This window comes from Sciurus vulgaris (assembly GCF_902686455.1).
Source record: "Sciurus vulgaris genome assembly, chromosome: 4".
NCBI classification, from domain to species: Eukaryota; Metazoa; Chordata; class Mammalia; order Rodentia; family Sciuridae; genus Sciurus; species Sciurus vulgaris.
In genome coordinates, this window is record NC_136464.1 from 47,242,656 (window position 1) to 47,265,952 (window position 23,297).

General features: G+C 47.0%; 2 protein-coding genes across 4 annotated transcripts in view; both read left to right on the top strand.

Annotated features, from left to right (window-relative positions):
* LOC306658793 (pulmonary surfactant-associated protein A-like) overlaps positions 1 to 23,297 on the top strand; it is a 202,180-nt gene that overhangs the window by 155,626 nt on the left and 23,257 nt on the right. The window lies entirely within an intron of this gene.
* Positions 1,129 to 22,433, top strand: MAT1A (methionine adenosyltransferase 1A). Of its 2 annotated transcripts, none has more exons than XM_079136096.1 (9): positions 1,129 to 1,345; positions 5,826 to 5,903; positions 7,205 to 7,327; positions 10,494 to 10,606; positions 11,224 to 11,367; positions 15,542 to 15,760; positions 16,874 to 17,056; positions 17,415 to 17,548; positions 18,177 to 22,433. In XM_079136096.1, exons 3-9 carry the CDS (start codon positions 7,225 to 7,227, stop codon positions 18,277 to 18,279), a joined length of 999 nt encoding a protein of 332 aa, XP_078992222.1. In that variant the 5' UTR covers positions 1,129 to 1,345; positions 5,826 to 5,903; positions 7,205 to 7,224; the 3' UTR covers positions 18,280 to 22,433. The 2 variants fall into 2 exon arrangements, with proteins under 2 accessions (XP_078992222.1, XP_078992221.1); XM_079136095.1 differs by lacking the exon at positions 1,129 to 1,345 and adding an exon at positions 1,435 to 1,758.

The window sequence follows — 23,297 nt, forward strand, 5'->3', positions numbered from 1 at the left end:
CCAGGTATCCTTTTCCTCTCTGAACTTTCATCAGTCCTTTGCCTAAGCAATTTACCTCACTCTTTTTTAAAGGCCTTTGGTCAATATGCATATGTAGAATCCCTGACATTATTCCACAGCGGTCCTTTCAACATTGTTTTGATTCCCTGGAGGGATCATGCTGGCCAGTTGGCAAAAACTCGACATCTCGAACACTAGAATTTTTGCCAGAAAAACATTTTGGAACTTCTCGTATTAGAACCACAGAGGTTTGGGCCAACAGAATTGCTAGTTGGAGATATTGCCTCCTACCTTTTGCTTCCCCCAGTTCTACATTTGATGCACAAGGTTTTGGTTGATTACTTTTTTATTGCATTCTAGTAGGAACTGGTTTTTCCACCTCTACTCATTCTCTGTGAGCTCAATTCTCTATTATTATTCCATACGCGTGAGGATATAGCTAGATCTGAGAGTAGGAGAGAATGAGATAAGAGATGCTGCCTAGTTATAATACTGTTACCTACTTTTCTGATCAAGGCAAAAATAATGCAAGAGTTATGTGAATGAGACGGTTATCAAGTGTGTTGAAGTAAATGCATAGATGTTTACTTTATCCTGTTTTGGGAACCTGGACTCTGATAATTTTCCTGTAATGAATCTGTCTCTCAAAAATCCTTTTCCAGGGCTGGGGTTGTGGTTCAGTGGTACAGCACTTGCCTGGCATATGTGAGGCACTGGGTTCAATTCTCAGCACCACATATAAATAAAGGTCCATTGACAACTAAAAAAAATATTTTAAAAAATCTTTTTCCAAAAGAATCTATTGTCCTCCATTACCTGTCCATGTAATTTTTTGAAAAATACTTTGCCTGATAACGTGCCTGCCAGTCACTGAGAGAAGTCAACAGTCTAGAGGATTTCTATTAGCAGGAAAATGTGAACTCAAAAGCTTTTCCTTTAAAATCAGTCTGTTGTGTAATATCGCAGCTGGTTCAGAGTACAGGTGTACGCTCCTGCTCTGCCCTGAGGAGGCGGTGGGGAGCCCAATCCAGATAAGATGTGGGGGAGGAGAGGTAACACCCAACAGCAAAGCCACAGAGTGTTGCAATCTAAGCCTAAACCATATCTCTGGGAAAGAGTTTCTTGCTGCTTGTTTGTATCTGAGTAACAACTGACCACCTCCCCCTGACTGCTGACCCTCCAAAGTGGGCTGTTAACCTTGGAGCAACACTGAGATTAGCTGGAGAACTGAAAGGAAGTCCCAAAGGAGGTTCACTTCTGCAGAATCTAGGCAGCTTTCTTCACCTTACATTGACCAGATGCCTAAGGTTTGGGCCACCAGAGGGGAGGATTCAAATTCCTCAAGGTAAGAAGACTCCCCTCCCAGGAAATGGACTCCTCCAATGTTCTCACATGATTATTCAGGCACTTTCACTTTTCCATATATAGGAGTCACTCAGGAGCAAGCTCAGACCAGCCGGAGGGAGTGACACATCCTATTCCATCCACTCCCTCCCCCTCGCCCATCCTCACCTTACTTTCAGGTGCTCACTGGGCAGTTAGGCAGAATTGATCCCTGTGACTCTGCCAAAGACAAGCCTGTGGGTCTGTAGGGAAAAAACCCCAGGCAAAGTCACAGCACTGAAATTGTCACCTTGAAGGAGCAGAGTAGAAAAGTGTGAAAAATGAATGGACCTGTGGATGGCTTGTGTGACCATTCTCTAAGTGAAGAAGGAGCCTTCATGTTCACATCAGAATCTGTAGGAGAGGGACATCCGGGTAAGTAGGTTGTCCTGGATTGATTGGCAAATCCATCATTCCCAGACGGTACGAAGGCAGCCACTTTTACTAGATGTTTTAAAACAATGTGTGTGATTTACATAAGGGATCTCTGGAGAAACACTATATAGTGGTTTTGTAAAACAGTTATTCCTTATGAAGCCAGAAGTCCATGCGGTTGCCCACCACCAGCATCTCAGCATAGTGGGGTCAAGACAGAGAATAAGCAGTTGGTTGGTTAAGTGTCCACATGCAAAGTGGACCATCAGATCTTAGCTTTTTATAGTTTTTTTTTTTTTCCTAAAGCTTTAGTCTGTTGTCAATGTGCACTTTAAGCCAACAAGAGAATGTTCCACAAACAAGACCATTGTTCACTAAGTTTTGCATGTAAAGCATGTATAGTTTAAAAATGAATAGCACTGCATTCCGAACAATGCTGACATGGATTTTCAGTTGCTGGGGGTCTTGTTATCATCTAAGAGGAAGACTGATGACTTCCAAGAGAAAGAAAATCCAAGCATTGTTTTTGTCCCTGAAAGGTGGGTGGACTTGATATGGAAAAATTGGGAGAGGCTTTCTTGGTGAGGATGAAGACAATGCTCAGATATTCAGAATTTCAAATTGTAGGACAAATGTTGTCAAGCCTTGGGGCATATCAGCATCACTCAAGGACTTGTTGAAACTGAGAGTATTGGACCCCACCCCCAGAGTTTCTGACTCAGTGTGTCTTGGTAGAGGCTCTAGAATTTGCATTTTCAACAAGTTTGCAGGAGGTGCTGATGCTGCTTATGTGGGAACCACATTTTGAGAATGGCTATTCTAGGAGAACTTTGGAGGCTGGACACACGGATGCATGTATTTTAGCACTTCTTCAAGTTTGTTTAAGGGAATTTGAAGTGTATGATAACTTATCTCCAGTTCTGCCTTTCCCATCTTCCCTATTCTTGTTCTTTCTCAAAGAAACTTAACTTTCGTACTTTCAACTGAAACAGTTTTGCCCCTTTTCCCTCAAGAGTATTTGTAATGTCGAGATAATTTGGTTTGCACAACTATGGCAGTGGCATGTTAGATTGAGGCCAGACATGCTGCTGAACATCTGTGATGAACAAGACAACCCCACAACAAGTATTTGGCCCAAAATGTCTATGGTGCAGACGTCGAAAACCTTGAATTAGATTATTTTAGACTTAATTCAGTGTAAACGACTTTTTTTCATTGTGCACAAATTAATAGTTTCTAGGTTTACTATACTTAGATAAGTTGCTGATATCCAGCATACTCTGCTCAGCTCCATGGCCTACAAAGATCACCTATAGGTTAGGAGAAACATTTGTTCCACCCAAAGGAAGTAGGTCCAGGCTGGGGAGAAAGCTCAGTTGGTAAAGTGCTTGCCTTACAAGCACAGGGCCCTGGGTTCCAACAAACAAACAAACAAACAAACAAAAAAAAAAAAAAAAAAAGGAAGGGGTTCCTTCCGTATGCAGTGGCCAGTGGACCCAAGCATGGCCTGTTTTACCTAACAGCCATGTGTTTCAGTGGACAGAAAATGAAAATGCCTGCCAATCCATCAGTTGTTTTGGCTGCTTTTTGACAGTCCACCAGTCTATCTGATTCCCCTCTTACTTGCCAAGGTAAATGAACTGTCCAACTAAGTCAGTTTCTTCTAATGTTTGGTGACTTTCTGCTTGACACTTCATGAGTGAATTCTTCTCCACTAGAAAGATAAAATTCATGTTTCTTGTTTAACTTCCAAGAAAAGCAACTGGTAGCTATTGTAAGTCTATTGAGTGATACTGATAGGAATTTTGAAAACCTAAAAGGACTGTTATCTGTCAGGCATTATGCTATCTGCACTGCTATCTCAACAAGCTTGCTGAACTCTGGTTTTGTACCTATAGCAATTGCATTTCCCTATCCACGGTGGGACATGTAAGTTGGGTCCTTTAAATAAGCAGAGACATTCATGATCAGCCTGTGATAACTTTTTGGAATACTGATGGCCTGAAGTCTTAGGATATTTTAACACAAGGAGGCCTTCATTGGTAGGGGTGTGCGGAGGCTATGGATTTAGACATGCCTGCATTTACAACCATTATCTGCCACTGGCAGGATAGAGAGGAAAGCTGTAATATGTTTACTAGTAGTTTCTGAAGGATAAAATAGAAAATTCACCTTTAATGGCAGATTAACTAATATCTTTAGTTACGGAACTTAACATTTGCTTTTGAGAGCTGAACAACTTGATTCTGGATCTGAATTCTTAACTTAAAAACATATTAACCTACTAAGAGGAGCAGACTCCATGGATATTTTGAACATTAAACGAGATGTAGTAGGTGTAAAAAGAGATCACTTTTATTTCTTTGTGAGTATTCAGTTTGCGTAACCTCAAAGCAAAAGTAGAGTTTTCCACAGTGCCATTTAGTGACCCATGTGGTAGACCACGTGGAGTCTTTAAGGCCAATAGTGGAAGAATATGATCAAATCCCAGCTCCTGTTGAATCCCTGTCAGTCCTACCCTGAACCAGCCATGAGCACATCTGACTTTCAGGAGGTGGAGTGACCAGAGGGAGGATCTGTGAGATATTTATGGAAAAGTTCTATAAAACAGCAATTCTGTGTAGGGTGTCCTTGTAGAATTCTTATGGGTGGAACTATGTATTTGGCGGTGGTGTCTTTTTTTCCCCAAATTTTTATTGGTGCATTATAGTGCACCCATAATGTGTACTATCATGCACAAAAGCCCACAATGGTGGAATTTGTTGTTAAATATTCATACATGCACAAGACGTAAGAATACAGTTTGGCTAGAACCATTCTCTGGTATTCCCTTCCCTCCTCCCTTCCCTGGTCCCTTTCCTTTACTCTACTGATCTCCCTCCAAATTTCCATGAGATCTGCCCTACTTTTTTTCCCTTTTTTCCTTTGAAGCTTCTACATATGAGAAAAACCATATGTCTCTTGACCTTCTGAGTTTGGCTCATTTCACTTAACAATGTTCTCAAGTTTCATCCATTTTGGGGGTGGTGTCTTATACATGGTGCTTTGCATCTTACAGAACCCACAGTGCCATACAGCTCTTTGTCCCATCTGATTTTTCATCATAGCACTAATCTTACCAACCGACATCAATAATAATTTTAACTTCTATTTCTTTTTGTTTCTTTTTTTACATTTATGATCAATTTATTGGCAAGGGTGTCAAAACATTTCAATAAGTGAAGAATGGACATCAACAATTGGCACTTGAACAATGGATTAGCCACATGCAAAAGGTGGAAATTAGATCTCTTCCTCACATAATGCACAAAACAATTTAAAATAGATGACAGAAGTACATATAAGAGTTAACACCATAGGGACTGGACTGGGGGTGTAGCTCAATGGTAGAGTGCCTGTCTAGCACCTGTAAGGCACTGGGTTTGATCCTCAGCATCACATGAAAATAAATAAATAAAATAAAGGTCTAAAAAATGAATAAAAAAAAAGTTAACATCATAAAGTTAACACCATAAACTTTTAGGAGAAAACACAGGAGTACATTCTATATCAGTTATGCAAAGTCTTCTTTTTAAAAAAAATTTAAAATTTTATTTGTTCTAATTAGTTGTACATGGCAATAGAATGCATTTATACATTTTGATAGATCATAGATAAATAGAGTGTAATCTCTCATTTTTCTGATTATACATATTGCAGGATTTAAGTTCTATTTCTAGGACTTTTCTAGATGTTAGAATTAAAGTGAATGTGCCTGGGAGTGAGAGATATTTTAGTGAAAAGAATGTATGTGTGTATGAATTGCCTTAGACTCTTAGAAGAGTTGAGTTTGAAATGTATTTCATTTCTTAGGAAATGCTATGGTTTTATACAGTACATGTCATCCAAAAGTAGGCAGAAATGAGAAGAAATAAAATTTTCAAAATATTTCTGATTTCTTGTATTTAAAAGTGTTCTGTTTGGCAGGTGGGTTTGATATATACATTGACAGTATCAAATTATGTTAACCTGTCAGTTTGTTATACCTATTATTTTTGTCATTCTCATTCATGTTTGTTCTTGTTCAGATAAGATCTGTGACCAGATCAGTGATGCAGTGCTGGATGCCCACCTCAAACAAGATCCCAATGCCAAGGTGGCCTGTGGTAAGAGACCCCACCCTTTCCTGCTGGAGACCTAGGTGGGCTGCACTGAGGGTTTTAGTGGGCAGAAGACCATGGAGTCATCTCTTGAATTCCAAAGTGATGTCCTCTGGTCTGCAGCAGATTTCTTCATCATACAATATTCTGTGTATTGGATCAGGGACCGGAAAAAAAAAATTTAACCATGAAACATTTTGGCCTCCTTACTGTCACTCTGCTGGGAGCAGGGTGCCTTCAAGTCCTTAGGAAAGCTCCAGATAAGATGAAAGAACTTGAAACAGTGGTAGCTTCTCAGGTGGTCATGAGCTTCAGGCCCATTTCAGGAGACTTTTGTGGCAAATGTTTGGGTCCTCTGTCTTTTTTCCCATAGCTTAAGGTATGACTCAGGTCTTTAAACCCATTTAACAGCAATGCAAGGGCAGCATCTTCATCATTTGTCCAGATCCAAACCAACAGCTTTCCTAAGGGAGGTCAAGGTTAAACTAGCATGGAAATATCAATGCAAGGGAGTTCTTGTTCACCTGCATCCTTCATTGTTTCCTGGAGACCTGTGCAGGCTGAAGATCTTCACTGTTCTTCCCAGAATGAGTTCTTGGCCTGGGTTGAAGTTTTAACACAGTAACAGAGCCAGGGACTCCAGGGCCTGGAGGGCCCAGGTCCAACCCATGGTGCCAGCTGCATCAGGGCCTTGGCCAATGCTACCACCCAGGGATGCCAGAGCCCCAATGTTCTCACTATCAGTACCAGGTTTTATCCACTGTGGAGACCCACCTTCTCTCTCTGGTGGCATCCTAGCTCCTGTATTGGATATTTCAGAGACCCATGCCTCTCAAGGATAGACCTCATCCTGATGTCTTTGTAAATAACTGGAGGAAGGTTGGTCTTTCTTGATTCCACTCTCTACAGCCTGTGGTAGAATTTTTGCGAAGTGGAGTGAGGGATCACATGCATTCTCTAGTTCATTATGACAACTACAGACAACCCCAAGTCCTATTATCCTCATGGAATAACTATTGACACTGAGACTTGGGTTAAATAAGTTGTCCAAATCACACAAGAAGTGATTGCTTGGTATAAAACTTAAGTGTAACTGCTTCTTTTTGAAGCCTCGTTCTTCAGGCAGCATTTGAAGATGCTCAGTGCTTATGCTGGATGAACTTTTTATTGTCATTATTTTCTTTCTGGAATCCATTCCTCCCAAGTCCCCTTGTGAGTCATTTTCTCCATACGGTGAGGGGTCTAGGTACTTGAGCTTCCCCCCACAGGCACATACATGGCTTCTAACCTCTTCCCTTCCCTTTCAGAGACAGTGTGCAAGACAGGCATGGTGCTGCTGTGTGGGGAGATTACCTCGATGGCCATGGTGGACTACCAGCGGGTGGTGAGGGATACCATCAAGCACATTGGCTACGACGACTCTGCCAAGGGTGAGGGCTAGCCCCTGGGTCTGGAATCCATGTTGGTCTCTGCAGAGAGTGCCCCCTGCAGCTATCAAATCTGAGCTTTCAGTTTTATGGAAGTACAAACCCTACCAGAAAAAAAAAAAAAAAAAAAAAGTTCCCTAGAGCCATCTGTCAGGTTTCAGTCTTCAAAGGCTCTGGCAAAGTTTTAAAAGTCTGACTGTGTGTGATGCACCTGGTGGAACTAGCATGTGCCTGTCCATTGTTCACTGGTGTCATTTGAGGTCTTATTTCTTGGTGCTGGCAGAGGCTTTGGAAGAAAAAGAAGCACTGAGTGGAAGCTATTCTCCACCGAGTATGTTCTCTGCCAGGCCCTGGTGCTATTCTCTGCATCATTTTGTCTTCAACATTTCTGAAACTCTGATGTTCTTGTGCAGATAGTGACTTAGAGACTCACATAAGTTGACATACAGAGTGGCCACCAGGTTTGAAATCCCTGTGCTTTCCACCAAACCATGCGATTCCTCATTATAGGCATGGAGAAAGATGACTTGGTCCAGAACTAGTCAGGTGAAGAAGACAGGAAGGCCCAGGTGAGCTCTGGTGCCAGATGATGGCGGAAGCCAGAACCCAGGGCAGAGGCACAAGTCCTAGGAAGGAATTGAGAAGTATAACCAGGTGAGGAGGAAAACTTGGAAGAACTGAGAGTCTGGAAGCAGATTCCAATGACTGAGCTTGGGCAGGCCAGGGAGCAGCAAAGCCTGGAGGTGATTCAAGGGACCCAAGTGTGAAGGCTGGATGCTGAGGACCTGTGTATAGCAACATTCCAAGGGAGCCACAGAGGCTGTTTATCTAAGCTGGCTTCCCATGGAGGGCGCTGTCTCTAATTCTTAGAGATTCTGTGATAGCCTCTGGTAGTAAATATTTAGGTAATTTTAGTTTTTTAAAATGAAATATTCCTTTTGAGTTTCTGTTGGCTTGGTCCTAATTCTCTGTAGTCACTGTGGGAAATGTAGTGGCCTTAGGTAATGGCAAAAAGGTCGACTTTCAACCTGCTGATACTCAGACCTATAATCAAGACTCACAAACAAGACCATAACTGTTGGAAGATGCTCATTTCTGCATCTGTCACATATTAACTGTTTGTGTCTCTGTCACATCGTTGTGGGTCATAGAGGACAGAGATGCCCATGTCCAATGTTTATAATTGAGAGAACCACTCACAGTATGAGACACTCAATTCAACCATAGTCTGGTTTGGCTCAAAGAGTTCATGAGCAATTAAGTCACTAGAATGCATAGAAGTTTTCTCAGAATGTGTCAAGAATCACTGGAAAGAGAATCAAGGTGTTCAAATGACCCTCATCAGGACATGAGGATGTTCACAGAGGGGACGCATTGTCCCAGAGCAGCAGCTTCCTGAGATGTCACCATGCAGATCCTTCTCCTGTACATCAGGAAAAGCCAATTTGTGTGCATACACTTAGACCTTATTCAAGAGCAATCCTTTTTCTCTGTAGCAGAGAATTTTTCCAGGAGGTAATGTCCCCCAGTAAGGGGCAAATGACAGAGAGCCCCACTCTGGCTAATTTGGGCTCAGCTGGTTGAGTTTCCTTTACCCAAACAGGCCCATGGACTTGTGCCAAGTGGCCCATTGTGGGCTGTGACGACCTCCTTGGCAGGACCAGCTGCTCCTTACACAAAGGGGAAGAGCCCTTTTCGAACTCTTCCCCTCTCCTTTTGGTTTTTAAATTCTGCTTTCCCAAATCTTTTTTGTTGGTGGTGTTAATTTATTTTTTATTTTTTATTTTTACACTTGAAGCCCTGCTTGATTTTCAGCAGTGGGAAGATTTATTACTTAGGCAGAAAGTAATTAGGTAAATGCAAAACGTCTAATGCAGAATGAGGAGTCCTTTTGCTGCTCTCTGAAGACTGGCCATTGATTTGCATGCTCAACAACAGCCACTGGGGAAAAGGGGGTGCAAAGGGCAAAGATGACCTGCTGTTCCTGGGTGGAGGGCCTCAGATGACATCACTGAGCATGGAGAGTCTGTGGCATAGTAAACAAGGAGGGAGCCAAACTGCAGGGGTAAATGTCCAGGGCCATATGCTGAGAGTAAGTAGGGCTTGGGCATGTATGTGGGCAGGGGAACAGGGGAGCAGCACTGCAGGCAGAGGGACCCGGCAGAGGTGGAAAGCATACCGTGCTGAAGACTAACCCTGAGTTTATGTTACCTAAAGGATTTCCTGTAGCAAGGGTTGTGTTGAACAGAGGAGTTTCCATTTCATTTTTTGGCAGGAGATCCCCACTGAGGCTTGAACAGAAACAATGTAGTGTTGGCATTGTGGGTAGGAGAACAGACTGGAAAGGGGGTGCTGTTGGGGTTCTGGGAAAGAGGTTAGTGAGCTCATGGTGAGCATCTGTGTTGGCTTCTCATTCTCACAATCCCTGAAACTGAGCCCAGGCCAGTGAGGAGGGCCGACAGGGAGAGGAACATGCTTTCCATGTCCAGCAGCTTCCTCCAGGGTTGTCTGCAGTGGACAATTATATGAAGACTTCCTGGATAGCATCCAGCATGCTGGTCTCGCCCAGCCTCCAGCTCTGTGTGTCACCTTTGCAGATGGGGGCCTTGGTCCCAGGAGTGTGGTTTTTCCATTTGCTGCTGGCCCTGTGAACATTTTGGGATGAGAGAACCTGGGCGCTGGGAGTCTCTCTACACTGCTTCATCCGCTACATGTTTTCAGAATTTTATGCTTGGGTTAGGCACCTGAGCCAAAGAACTCTCTCTGAATGAGAGTTAAGGCCCTCGATTTTCATTCAATGCAGTGGTTTTTCAAACTGGTTACTGGGGATGCCTCTGGAAAAACCTAAGGGACAGGGCTGAGAGTCATTCACTTGTTTGTCAGTCAGTGTCACCTGGTTTTTATGCTGCAGTTCCATGTAGGGTGCACTTTTTAAACTAAGGTATAATGGAATACAGTAAAATGTACCACAGAGAATCTTCTCTGACAAAAGACAGTGTGGAGATGATACATGGCCTCTCCACACCATCCCAGGTGGCAGCTGTGGGCCTAGACAGAGCCCTGCTGGTTAGAGACCACCTACCCCATCACAAAGGACCATGTCAGGGATGCACAGTCCACCAGGAAGCTGGCAATCCCCATCTTTCTGACATGTGTCCCTTCTGCCTAGGCTTTGACTTCAAGACCTGCAATGTGCTGGTGGCTCTGGAGCAACAGTCCCCAGATATTGCCCAATGTGTCCATCTAGACAGAAATGAAGAGGATGTTGGTGCAGGAGATCAGGTATATATTGTGGGAGCTGTGTGGGGACCTCACTCCAGTGCAGTCTGTCTTGGACCAGGCTGTGATCTGTTGAGGAGCAAGCTGGGGAAATTCGCAGGCAGTGGATCAGTCATACTGTTGGGGAGACCCATCATGCTGCATAAGAGCTGTGAAGGAACATGCCCAGAGTGACTTGGGCATCCCTGCTCCATGGCAATGACTTTAGGGTGTGACTGTGTTGTATTGTGAAAGGTTGTGATGGCTCATGTTCCTTAGGTTTTTCCAGAGGTAGCCCCAATACCCAGTGTGAAAATCACTGCGTTGAATGAGAATCAAGGGCCTTAATTGTCATACAGAAGCTCAGGTGCCCAGCCTAAGTACAAAACTACTGAAAAAATGCAGAGAATGAAGTAGGGTAGAGAGATTCCCAGAGCCCAGGTTCTCTCATCCCACCCCTCCTGGAGTGCTGGGGACCAGGGATGATGCCTTCCACTTCACAAATGCCCGGCATAAAGTGTTCCATGGATAAGGCATCCAATAATGTTGAAGCACTAGTGACATTTTAGATTTGGAGAAAACCAGTGTCCTATTGGTCTAAGTGGATGTTGCTCTGTGTGTTCCCTGATGTCCGGCTGCAGGGTTTGATGTTTGGCTACGCCACTGACGAGACAGAAGAATGCATGCCTCTCACCATTATCCTTGCTCACAAGCTCAATGCCCGTATGGCAGATCTGAGGCGCTCCGGTGTCCTCCCTTGGCTGAGGCCAGACTCCAAGACTCAGGTGAGCCCTCTGCAGAGCTCAGTCTGGACACTCAAAGAATTGTCCATTTCACAAAGAACTATTTATTTGAAAACTCTTCCACTCTAGAAGTACCTCCTCTCTTCCTCCTCAAATACATGAACATTGCCCAAACTGTTCTAGATTTTTTTTATTTTTTATTTTTTGCTTTGTTGTCATATATAGACTCCCCACCTCCTGCCACAGACTTACTTCTTAACCAGTCTCAGGTATTTGGGTCCCTGCCTTTCCACAAGCACAGGTCTCCATATCTCGAGAAGGCCATCTGTGCTGCCTATGTCTCACTGTGGCCCTTTTGCTTATCTTCATTCCTCATAAAAGGCCTTTACCTCCACTGTGTCCAGGGCCAACCCCGTGGGCCCTGGCCTCTCTGCTCCCTGCTGTGTTGAAATCTGTCCTGCAGTCCCTATTTGAAGGTCAGTGGTGATGCAAGCATTAGTACATGTGAAGGCCTCCTGTTGCCCTTCAGTCCCCATGGCCCCTCCCTGTTTAACCCTGATGACCCCAATGGCCCTCTTCCCAATGGCCTCCTGCTCTGGCTCCCTTTTACATTCCAACATGTCATCCCCCAAGGTCTTGGCATCTCTTCCTACGCTTGCTCCCTCCCTCCATCCACTTGCCCCTTCACACACTCAGCACCCACATCCACCCACTTGCAGGTCCCTCCAGATCACTAGCCCCATTTCTCCCCTTCAAGCACATGTTCCTGAGAGCCTACTACATGTGGCCCAGTGTCACCTGTTTCCAGTCCCACTCAGTATCCTGCCTGTGTCCCGAGATTTTACCAGAGCTGCCCACTGCCTACCAGGCCAGCATCAGTGCCCTGCCCTCCCAAATGCTCTCCCTGCTTAGAAACTCCTATAGGCTTCACTTTGATTTCCTGACAACCATTCAGTGTTTTCTGTAAGTGTCTGCTTTCTTCCTGTGGGGGAAGGAGAAATCCATTTGTCACTCTGGCATGCAAAGCTGTATGGTCTTACAACTTCACCTTCCTCTGTCTATGCCTCTCCCCATCTTTGCTTAAGTAACACCATTTCCCTCAGGTTCCCCTTGGCACTTAGTGCTTCATATGTGTGCTCCTACCTTTCACCTTACTTGGGGTCCATCGCTTGCCTACAGGTGACCAGCAAAGTTCCCATCTCCTCACACACGTCATGGCTGGTCACCACAGACGGCACCTTCTCTTGCTCCTACATTTGGAATTGGCACCTGTGGTTTCATAGTTCAGCATGGTGTCTGGGGCTCTGTCCTGTTATTCCTGTGGCACAGAGACGCCTCTTTCTCTCTCCCACACGTGAGGCTACACACAGGGCAGAAGTCACAGATTGACTGTACCAAGGGTCATGCTCATGACCAGAAGAGAACCCTTCCTTAGGGCTTCCTGTGCTGTCCACGTGGCCCTGAAGGTGGGAGGTGGGCTCACCAGCCTCTCTCATTGTTGCTGGAGGCTGTGGAGCAGGAGAGCTGACACAGGTAGATTGTGGTGGTACTAAAAGAAAGGGAATCAGAGAGGTTGGCATGTCCTGGAATGGTGCCATGATTTGGAAGCAGGATGGAGACTCACAGAGAAGGAAATCCCAGAATAGGGATGGAAGGCGGTCAGTGGAGCTGACCGAACTTTCCCTTTTTGGAGGTGAGAGTGAACAATGGAGGATCCACCATTGGATAGACTAGCTTAGATAATAAAAAGGTGTCTAGCCTAGGGTCATTGAGGGAAGTGGGGAGGGTGGCTCTTTTAGGGCTTTTCTTCATGTGAGCCTGCACTGAATTCTCTTAAGGTGCTGTTATGGGTGCCAGGGTCTGCCTCACTCCCCTGCCACAGGTGGGCTGTGAGCCAGCTCCAGTCAGAGGGTGCAGGTTGACCAGTGGTACTCTGGGTGACCCCTTGGAGGGCATCAGGTGCCAGGCTCCCTCCCTGTGCTCCCTTGGTGCAAGTGGCACTGTGCCAGGAGCAATCACAGGCCTCCTTCCCTATGCCCTGTTTGTGAAGGATTTTCATCATCTAACCAGTGTTGACTGTGAACAGGATGAGTCTTTCCACCTGAGCAAATTCTTGCTGCTGATACTGAGAAATGGGTGGCAAGGTGATGGCTATTTTTGTACCTGGTCAGAGCTGTGTTTTCCATGGTGTATTTTTCCCCATATCTTGCTGACATGAGGAGATAAGAGCAGTGCTTGGAGCCCTCTGCTCTGCCACCCAGTTCTGCCACTCTGCAAGGACACTGCATGCAGTGTGCCAGGGTGAGGGGTGGCGTCCTCCAGGAGAGCAGCGGGACCTGGCCTGGGCAGCTCCTTGGAACGGATCCTTGTTCTGAGGCTCCATGCAGCGCACCTGGTGTGAGAGCCTGCCCCAGAGTTTCCTCTCTTGGGGAACCCCACCCCACCCCACCCTTTGATGCCCTCTCATGGGGCTCCATGTGTGAACAGCCCAGGGTTTAAGGGTTAGTGCTCAATGTCTGTGTGCATCTGCCCATCTTACTAGCCTCAGGCATCAGGGGGGCCAGGGCTTTTGCTCTCCTTTCTTCTGGATATCCCACCCTATCGCTCTTTAGACCAGGCAGGAAGCTGCAGAAGTCAGCATTTGATGGATAACTGAGGGGCCACGGGCAGGCAGAGGCATTGCTATGGGAACAGCCCCAGGGAGACTGCTTGCTGCCCTATGGTCCTAACCAGGCCCCAGGTTAGGGAACAGTCCTGTGGGCCAGTGTCCATCCCGGGGTTATCCTGCATACATGTATCCCTGCAGGCACCTCATGCCTTCAAGTCCTGTGGGTGTCACTCATGGGCACACACTACCTCAGGTAGGGTTGGGTCAATGGTCTAGCCCATGCCTCAGGGTCCTAAGTAGCAGACTTCTGTTGAACAGAACCCTGGCCACCAGGCCATAAAACTCCAAATCAGACATTAGGTCTTGTGTATGATCATGACCAAGGCACTTGCTTTCTTATTACCCATCTGTAAATTGTGGTAGTAACAGCTTTTCATTTTTGGCATGACTTCCAGCATGCAATAGCTTCATGCATGCTCACCCAATGCTCATTCCTATTCCCAGCCTCATCTGCCATCCTCTCCACCTCCTTCCCACTCACTGTGCAATCCCAGGGTGCCCAGGTTGCTTTCCTTTGTCACCAACAGACATCTCTCTGGGACCTCAGGCTCCTGCACTCAGTGATGAGTCAGTGAAGGAAAGGGTCTCTGGAGAAGCATTTCACCTGTACTGCAGTGGGAATAACATGAGATTTTGGATCCATCTGAGCAGAGTTTGGCTCTTTAGTGCTTCACAAACTGACTGTGTGACATCACATAAATCGTTTCCCTTCCATCACTTTGTTTTTCTCATTTGTGATGTCTTAAGCACTAATTGATAATGCATAGGATGAACACAGAACCAGCCAATCATGGTGGAAAGGAATGTTAGCTGTGTGTCTGTGGCCTGACCTGTCAGGGCGTCATGGGCAGGCTCCTTCCCTCCAGGTGCACTCTGTCCCTCCCTTTTTTTGGCAAAACTCCGAGGTGCACCCAGTCCAGAGCTTTCTGCCTACTCCATCTCCACCCCCTGGTCAGGATTCTGCTCACCCTGTCCCTGTGGCAGGCAAGTCTGATGGCCCCAGGGCTCCTCCACTGAGGGTGCTGGGGCCACCCATCAGACTGCCCTCTCTGTCTCAGAGGCTCCGGGTGCCAACAGATGTCTCTCTGGCCAAAGCCTTCTCCTAAACATTCACAACCTGGGGCCAAGGTCTCCCTGTTCCCGCCACTGACACATGGCCTGTGGATTCCTATAGTCACTGGTAGGAGTAGAGATACTTTGGCCCAAGGACATGGAGGGTCAGAAGAAAGCTTTGGCCAAGGAGACATTTGTTGGCGTCCAGAAGCCTCTAGGATAAAAGAGAATGTGCCTAGCTGCAACTCAAGTCGTTAAGCAAAGCTAACTGTGGTCACACGTGGGAATAGCTATGCTGTGTTCCCCACTGTACATAGTACCAGGTGATTTTTCGAACATAAAGATGTGTCACATTAACTTTCCGAAGGCCTTTGGGGGCAAGAGGTCTCACTCGGCCCCTGGCAACCCTGCCTGGCCCCTGGGTATCTGCCTGGCAACCATGCCGTCAGCTCGGGCCTCAACCTCACCAGGCCTCCCCGCACTTCTCTTGGGCAGGTGACAGTTCAGTACATGCAGGACAATGGTGCAGTCATCCCTGTGCGCATCCACACCATCGTAATCTCCGTTCAGCACAACGAAGACATCACGCTGGATGACATGCGCAGGGCACTGAAGGAGCAGGTGATCAGGGCCGTGGTGCCGGCCAAGTACCTGGATGAAGACACCATTTACCACCTGCAGCCCAGTGGCCGGTTTGTCATCGGAGGTCCCCAGGTGCGCTGGGTCTTGGTTACTGGAGTTGCATACAGGCAGCGAGCTATAGCTCTGTGGCTCAGCCAGGTCTGGCCATGGAAAAGAGGTGAAGTCAGTGTATTTTCTGTATATTTAGTGGCACTCTATGGGGGCTATATTTAGTGGCACTCCATGAGGGCCTACTGTGTATCTGTCAGTTTGCCAGGAAGGTGCAACCCGTCCCTAGGAGTCTCCTGCTTAGCACTGCCTGACCCTTCCACTATGACCATCTCAAATGCCATCCTACTGCCCACAGCTGCCACTGCCACTCCCTGCTCAGGTACTCATCCTCACTTGGGGCCTGCTCGTACCTGACCCCTCCAAGGTGGCACTTGCTGGGTATCTGCCATGGCTGCCGCCAGCTCTCATGGGCACCATGGTGGGGCAGGGTGTTTAGTGGGGACACCTGCTGCCCGCTTTTCCCCCGAACTGGAGGAGCAAGGCAGTGGAGATTGGCAGAGCACTTCTGAGAGGCAGCTGACTGCTGCCAGGGACCACAACTGCCTCGCCACAGGGGTGAGCCCCTGACAGGCTCTGGGAACAAATGAGGTGTGGAAACACAGGGTGAGAGGAAGGTCAGGCTTCCTGTTCATTCTTGAAGGACTTCTCAAAGCCTGGTCACACCAGTGCAAACTGTGGATGTCCAAAGGGAGGGAGACTCATCTCAGATGATTTCATTTAAAAGGCATCTCTGTCGACTGATGCATCACACTTGGGACATGGGCAACGTGGCATTTGCTGGTGGCACGAGCCAGGGTCACAGCCCAAAGTTGCATTTATGGTGGTGATATTGCTGTCTACAATTGGATTTCTCCTGATGATGGAATCAGAAACAAAAGCAGGGGGCACAGGGTGGCTGTGTCCCCAGGAAACTTCTGGCTCATCTTTTGCACTTTATCACGAGGTTTTGACAGGTTACCTGATTCCCAAAGATGGTCAGTGACAAAACAGACAAAAGCCTGAGTTTCTGGTTGATTACCAGCCAAGGGGTCTTTGGAAACTCCCTGCAGATGACTTCCTCCTTGAGGACTTCCGCCTGCCTCCAGTCACTCAGGAGCTCTGGCTCTCATTTCTTCCATTTCTTTCCCTTTGCAGGGGGATGCGGGTGTCACTGGTCGCAAGATTATTGTGGATACCTATGGCGGCTGGGGGGCTCATGGTGGTGGGGCCTTCTCTGGAAAGGACTACACCAAGGTGGACCGCTCAGCAGCTTATGCCGCCCGTTGGGTGGCCAAGTCCCTGGTGAAAGCAGGGCTCTGCCGGAGAGTGCTTGTCCAGGTAGGCCACCCCCTCCCACTCTGACTTCGCCTGCCTGCCCCTGCTGATGGCCCTGGCCCAGCTCCACCCTGAATAAGACGTTGACCTGGTTGAGAAAGTTAGACATCTGCCAATGTTGTGACTCTGTGTCACAGGTTGGGTGCTGTGATCAGTGCTCTGGAAAGCCGAGGGAGGCAGAACAGAAGCGTTCAGGGAGATGAACATCAAGGAGTGGCACTTTATGAGAATAGTAGGGGCTGCTGGGAAGATAAGGTGTCAGAGCCCATGGGGTAGGAGAAGTGTGGTTCCTTGGCCTTGACCTGAGGACATCCAGGTCTCTGTAAGAAGCTTCAGTCACTGAGCCTGACCTTGTTGGAAGGTGTCCTATGCCATTGGTGTGGCGGAGCCACTGTCCATTTCCCTCTTCACCTATGGAACCTCACAGAAGACAGAGAGGGAGCTGCTCGAGGTGGTGAATAAGAACTTCGACCTTCGACCGGGTGTCATTGTCAGGTAAAATTCCTGGGACCTTGCCGCTCCCTTGCCCAGATGTGCAGCCCACTTGAAAGGGAAGCAGAAAGAACTTTCCACACTCTCACAAGTAGGAGGGTCTTGAGCTCTTGGCCCAGCACAGTGCACACCCCAGCACAGAATGTCTGGTTTTCAGGTAGAAGGAGGCTACCTGAGATCCCTGCTGGCTCAGAAGATGCTAACTCCAGTGGGTCCATCTTTGAGCAGCTGGGGAATCTCAGGAAAGTAATTAAAAGGCAAAACAGCTGGGAATTGAGTAGGCAAATCCATTCCACATGATCTCAAGTCTCATGCTATCCCTGTTTTCTGGAGCTTGACCCAGTAGACATTGGCTTGGGCCAGTCCAGTGGAGTGGAGTAGAGAGGAGAAAGGCACCATATGGCAGAGTTCAAATTCTTGTTCCTAGTGCATCTGAGTGCTCAGCTGTCTCTGAACATCTGAGCTTTCATTTCCTAAACTGTAGAGCAAGATGGTGCTGAGGCATAGGTAGGGCATGCAAGCGGGTGGTGAAGTTCGACAAAAGGTCTGTCCATTAATTGCGCTTATGCTTCAATCCAGAGAAATTCCTTTGCAATTTAAAAAATTACCTTTTCTTCTTCTGAACATGCAGGGATTTGGATTTGAAGAAGCCAATCTACCAGAAGACAGCATGCTATGGCCATTTTGGAAGGAGCGAGTTCCCCTGGGAGATTCCCAAGAAGCTTGTGTTTTAGAGCTGGTGGGAGCTGGGCCTGGCCTTACTCTGGATGCTGCTCTTCTGCAGGATTACAACTCTTAAATTTCCCAGACCCTTCTGGGGCATGCCTTCCTAACCACCACCCCTCAGGGCATAGTCAGCTCCCTTTGATTTTGGTCCATCCTGTTATCACCATGAATGGCAGGGATCAGATGGCTTCCTGGTGCTGGAGGTCAGGTCTCCTTGTGAGGATAGTCTCAATGTTCCCTGCCTGTCCCTCAGACAAGGGCAATGTTGATTTAGTTTGAAGATCCTTCCTGTCAGGAGTAAAGTCCCTCACTCATCTCTTACCAGAACCTAGAACCTGACCAACTCCTCCACCCTGGGTGTGTGTCCAGGTCAGTGCAGTACACACACCTCAGGGCTTCTTGTGGGCCTGGGCATGCTTGACCTCTCTTTCACATCTGCAGCTGCACTGCTGAACCATAGTCTTCACAAACCCCCCGTGTGACTGGGCATGTGCTGTGGATAATGGGCTGATATCTCCTGAGCATCTGCAATATGTGGGGATCTAGCTAAGTACTGGTCTCACATATGCTTTCCAGCAACACGATGATGTAGCACCTTTTATTATCCCTATTTACAAGGGGGAAACTGAGGCACAAAGTCTTTCACAAGGTCTCAGTCACACATATCAGGGCTTAGATGTGATCCTAGGATCTTTGACTCAGTAGTCCCTCCCCCATCCCAGTCTTATGCCAGAAATCGACCTTTGCAATGACTAAGCAGATTGACATGAGACTGTGGCTTCTGTCCCAAAGGCCTGGGCCTAGGCTTCCTAGGAGCTAGGGGAGCCACACAGCAGATCTTGATGAGCCCTGGGCAATGCTCTAGGAAGTTAGGATAGAACTGAAAGACTTTCACTTCCCTCTCTTGTTCCAGAAGATTTGTTCAGGGCAAGCTGGCCTCTTGGCCCATTAGGCTGGGTTAGAGTTTGAAATGAAGAAGCAGCCTTATAATCTGAGCTCCCTGATCTCCCAGGGACCTGTAGGGCTTGGTGTTTTAGGCCTCCAGAATACGTGGCCTCAGTCACATCCAGACCCATCTGGGCCTCCTGGAGTGAGGGCAGCAGCTTGTCTTGGCATAGGTGGACAGCCCTCAGTCAGGGGACAGGAGCCCTGTGCCCTTCAAGTTTTTCTCCTTCTCTGGCCCTTGTGCCCTCTGCAGTCTGAGTGCTGTTGGAGTATGTGTGCAGGCCCCTTGGGGCCCCTTCCAGCGAGACTATCCCTAAGGCCAAGATACCCAGCGTTAAATAGTGACCCAGTGCAGGGCTTGCCTCCTGGTTGCCTGAGATGTCATGAGGAGATTCTGCCTTTGCTAGGGTAGGTTTTCGGGTACAGATTATCTCCCATGAGGGCCTGGGAGGTCCTTGGCCCCCCGAGTCTTTGAAGCTACTTGGTGCTTTGACTTTCCATCTGTGGCTGGCACCACTTGCCCCACCCATCCTCAACCTGGCCATACTCGGCAAACTTCCACCTTTTCCCCAGCTCCCAGGGATGCAGGCTCAGGAAGAACACCGGGGACCTGGCTCTTCTTCAGGGCACACATCGCCAGATCTGGTTGGGAGAGGCAGCCAGGAAGACTCATTTTGGGAGCAGATGCCCTGCTCCCTTGTGCCTCTGGGAGCACAGAGACCCCAGCCCTTAACATCAAGGAATCGAAACTCTGCAGGGGAAGTAAAACTCAAGCCTTAGCAGTCATCAAACCCTTGAACTACTGAGTAACACAGAACCTGGGGTCTCTCCACTGGGCTCCTCAAGTCTCTCTTTGCAGAGGGAGGGACAGGTTTGCAGGTGATCCAGTTCCTCTAACTTGGGCTCTATTTGGATTAAAATTTCAGAATTTTACAGTTCCCCTACCCCCTAGAGAAACAAGATCCTTTTTGCCAACATTGTTAATATAAAAGTAAAACATTTATTTGTTAATAGTTCCTGCTAGGGTCATGAATAAAAACTCATTAGGAGCAATTACCCTATGCTTAGTTTTTGTCTGCAAAACTCCAGAGCTGCTCCCTCCATGAAGTAATACCTGACTCCCTCATCCCAGGAAAGTTGGGTCCTGCCCTCTGGTTACCCTAACCCAGGCCTGTGTAGGACCCGGACCCCACCATGGACTAAGGTTTTCTGATCTATCACCTCCTGTGTTGAGTCACCACTTTGCTGTATTTGTGCTTCCCTGTATTCCTCTGAAGTAGACATTCTCATTTTACGTGTGGGGACCCGAGAACCAAAAAGGGTTTGAAATGTGACAAAGGCTCTTGTTTGGCCAGTGACGACTCAGTCTCAGTGTCTCAGTCTTTTGACCACATGCATGGCTACCTCTAGTCCTTTTGCCCCTTCCCACGCATTAGTCACAGTAAGATTGGCAGGAGGTGGGCTTTATTTGTAGGTTGAATAAGTGAAGCGGATGGAAGTGTGTGAGTGAAGGGGCGTGGTCTACAGAGAGAGGAGTAAGAACTTCTAGTGGGTGCATACTTCCTTTCCCCACATTTTCAACTATGAAGAGAATAACCAGTTTCGGTATTAGTCCCAGCTATGCAGAACTGGACCTGGCCTAGAGGTGGGACCTATGCAGTTTCCCACAAGCATGTGGTCTTGGAAGGAGTCAGCTCAGGGACGCAGGTGGAAAGCAGATCCGTGTGGCTCCTCCCCTCACTGGAGGAGGAGTCTGACCTGGGTGCCAAGAGGGCAGAGATATAGCAGAGACCAAGACTGGTGGGGAAGAGAGGAGAAAGGCAAAGGCAAAAGCCAGGAGGGCTTTGGTCTTGTGTGAGGGAAACTCTGCCTGGAAAAGCCACTACGTGGGCCATATGAAATACTGCACATTATGGAAAAGATTACACATTTTGCAAGAACATGTGTGAACAGAAAAACCCTTTGAAACTAATTATAATGATTGTTTGTGGAAGAAGAGCTTTATGGGCAGAAAAGGCAAACTAATGATCAGAAACAATAGAGTCAGCTTCTGAGCCACGAAGCCCTCAAGTGTCAAAATGCCAGGGAAATGTGGAAGTAGCAAAAGAGGGTAGGAGGGAGTGACCAGCAAGGAGGGTCAATTCTAAGTATGTGACTAGGCTGTCACTCCTCTACATGCCTTCTCAGTGCCTACCTCTTTGCCCACAGTCTTGAGTTTTACTCCACCCCACCTTCCTCCAGACTCTCTGGCTTCTTTGACTTCTTGAAACAGGCCAAGTTCATTCCTGCCTCAGGACCTTTGCATGTCATTCTGCTATGGAATGGATGCTTCCATCTCATCCTGTGGGTTTTGGATGAAATTTCTGTGTTTCTGAAAAACCCCTCCGTTCTATTTCCAGTGTGTTGTTCAGTGTTTAACACAATATGCCAAAACATATTTTGGGCCTCTTGGGGCCCAGCCCCCTCACTTGACTTCTTCCATATCTGCCAAACCTTCTTTCTTTTCTTCACGTAGTAGTTCTTCAGATTCCTTTCAGCTTCAGCTTTCTCAACTTACGGAAAGATACTCCCAGATACTCTCCCTAAATTATGCTCAACCCCATCTGTGTAAGTCACAATTTAGAGGAAGAAAATTTTCTTTTGACTCACAGTTTCTGACATTTCAGTCAATGGTCAGCTGGATCCATTACTCTAGGCCTGAGATGAAGCAGAACCTCACGGGGAGGATGTGGCAGAGGAAAGCTGCACAGCTCATGGAAGCCAGGAAGCAGCAAGAGAGGGGAAGGGACTGGAGAGAAGATGAACTCTTCTAGGATCTACTTCCTCCAACTAGGTCTCACCTCCCAGTAGTCCAATCAGCTGCCAATGGATCAGTGCACTGATGGTGTCAAAGTCCTCATGATCCATCACTTCCTGAAGTTCCACCTCTGTTTAGGCTGCACTGGTGGGGGGGGGGGGCATATGAGACTTTGGGGCACATTCCAGACTCAAAGCATAACACCTTCTTTATCTGATACTAAGACATTAAAGATTATAATTATTTTTAAGTAACTTTTATTATTGATAATGATGTTATGGCAATAATAATAGCTCGTACACAGAAGATGATGTATTAACTCAAACAAGAAAACTTTTATTTTTTTCCCAGTTTTATTAAGGTATAATTGACAAATACCATATATATTCAAGGTATACAATAAAATAATTCAATACATGGTGTAATGATTGCCATAACCAAGCTTATCAACACACCTGAGACCACATTTAGTTTCTCTCCAATTTAATTCTTTACCAATGTCAGGGCTGGCTTACTTATGACTGTTGCCCGCATAGGCCTTGGCCTTCCGTACATCTGGTGCGCTCTCTCTCTTGCTCTCTCTCTCTCTCTCTCTCTCTCTCTCTCTCTCTCTCTCTCTCTCTCTCTCTCTCTCTCTCTCTCTCTTTCCATTTCATTCCTGGCTCCAGTACAGGGCCTGGCATAGAGTAGGTACTCGATGTAACTTTGGTCACCTTAGAGATGAATTTGAGATGTCCATTTTTCTTGTCTCCTGAGCTCTTCTTAGAAAAGAGGTTCCAAAAGACTCGAGAATCCTGCTTATCCTCTGATTGGTCCCTCCAGTCTCAGGTGTGCAGAGATGTAAATTACAATCATTCTGCAGGATTTTTTTTTTAGCACCTGTTTAGAGTAGCACTGTTTCTATGAGAATTTATACAATGATCACTCAACATTTTCTTTCAGCACTAGAAGTAACCATGAGATGACAGTGAAATGACACACCTCCTTTTCACAGATGGGCCAGAGGAGTGTGACATCAAATGGAGGTAGGCACTCAGGAGGTATGAACTGTGGATGGGGAAGTAGGAGCCTGGACTGAAAGGCATAAAGAGGTATTTATAGGTGACAGCGGATGGAGAAGGAGGGGAATGTGAGAAGACTCTGGGTAGAAGATGTAGCATCTCAGCAGTGCTTCATTGAGATGAAAGGAGTGTTGAACTTTCACTCATGTCAAATTCTCCAGAGTAGGTGTGGCCAGGCACAATGTAAGAGGCAATGTGGCAGATGCCTGGTCTCTGAGCTGCA

Bases quoted from the DNA above. Each gene is read 5' to 3' on its own strand.
- MAT1A (XM_079136095.1), top strand. From the start codon at position 1,665: ATGAATGGACCTGTGGATGGCTTGTGTGACCATTCTCTAAGTGAAGAA. The intron at 10,607-11,223 runs GTATATATTGTG...GTCCGGCTGCAG, and splicing joins ATGTTGGTGCAGGAGATCAG to GGTTTGATGTTTGGCTACGC. The intron at 17,549-18,176 runs GTAAAATTCCTG...CTGAACATGCAG, and splicing joins CGACCGGGTGTCATTGTCAG to GGATTTGGATTTGAAGAAGC.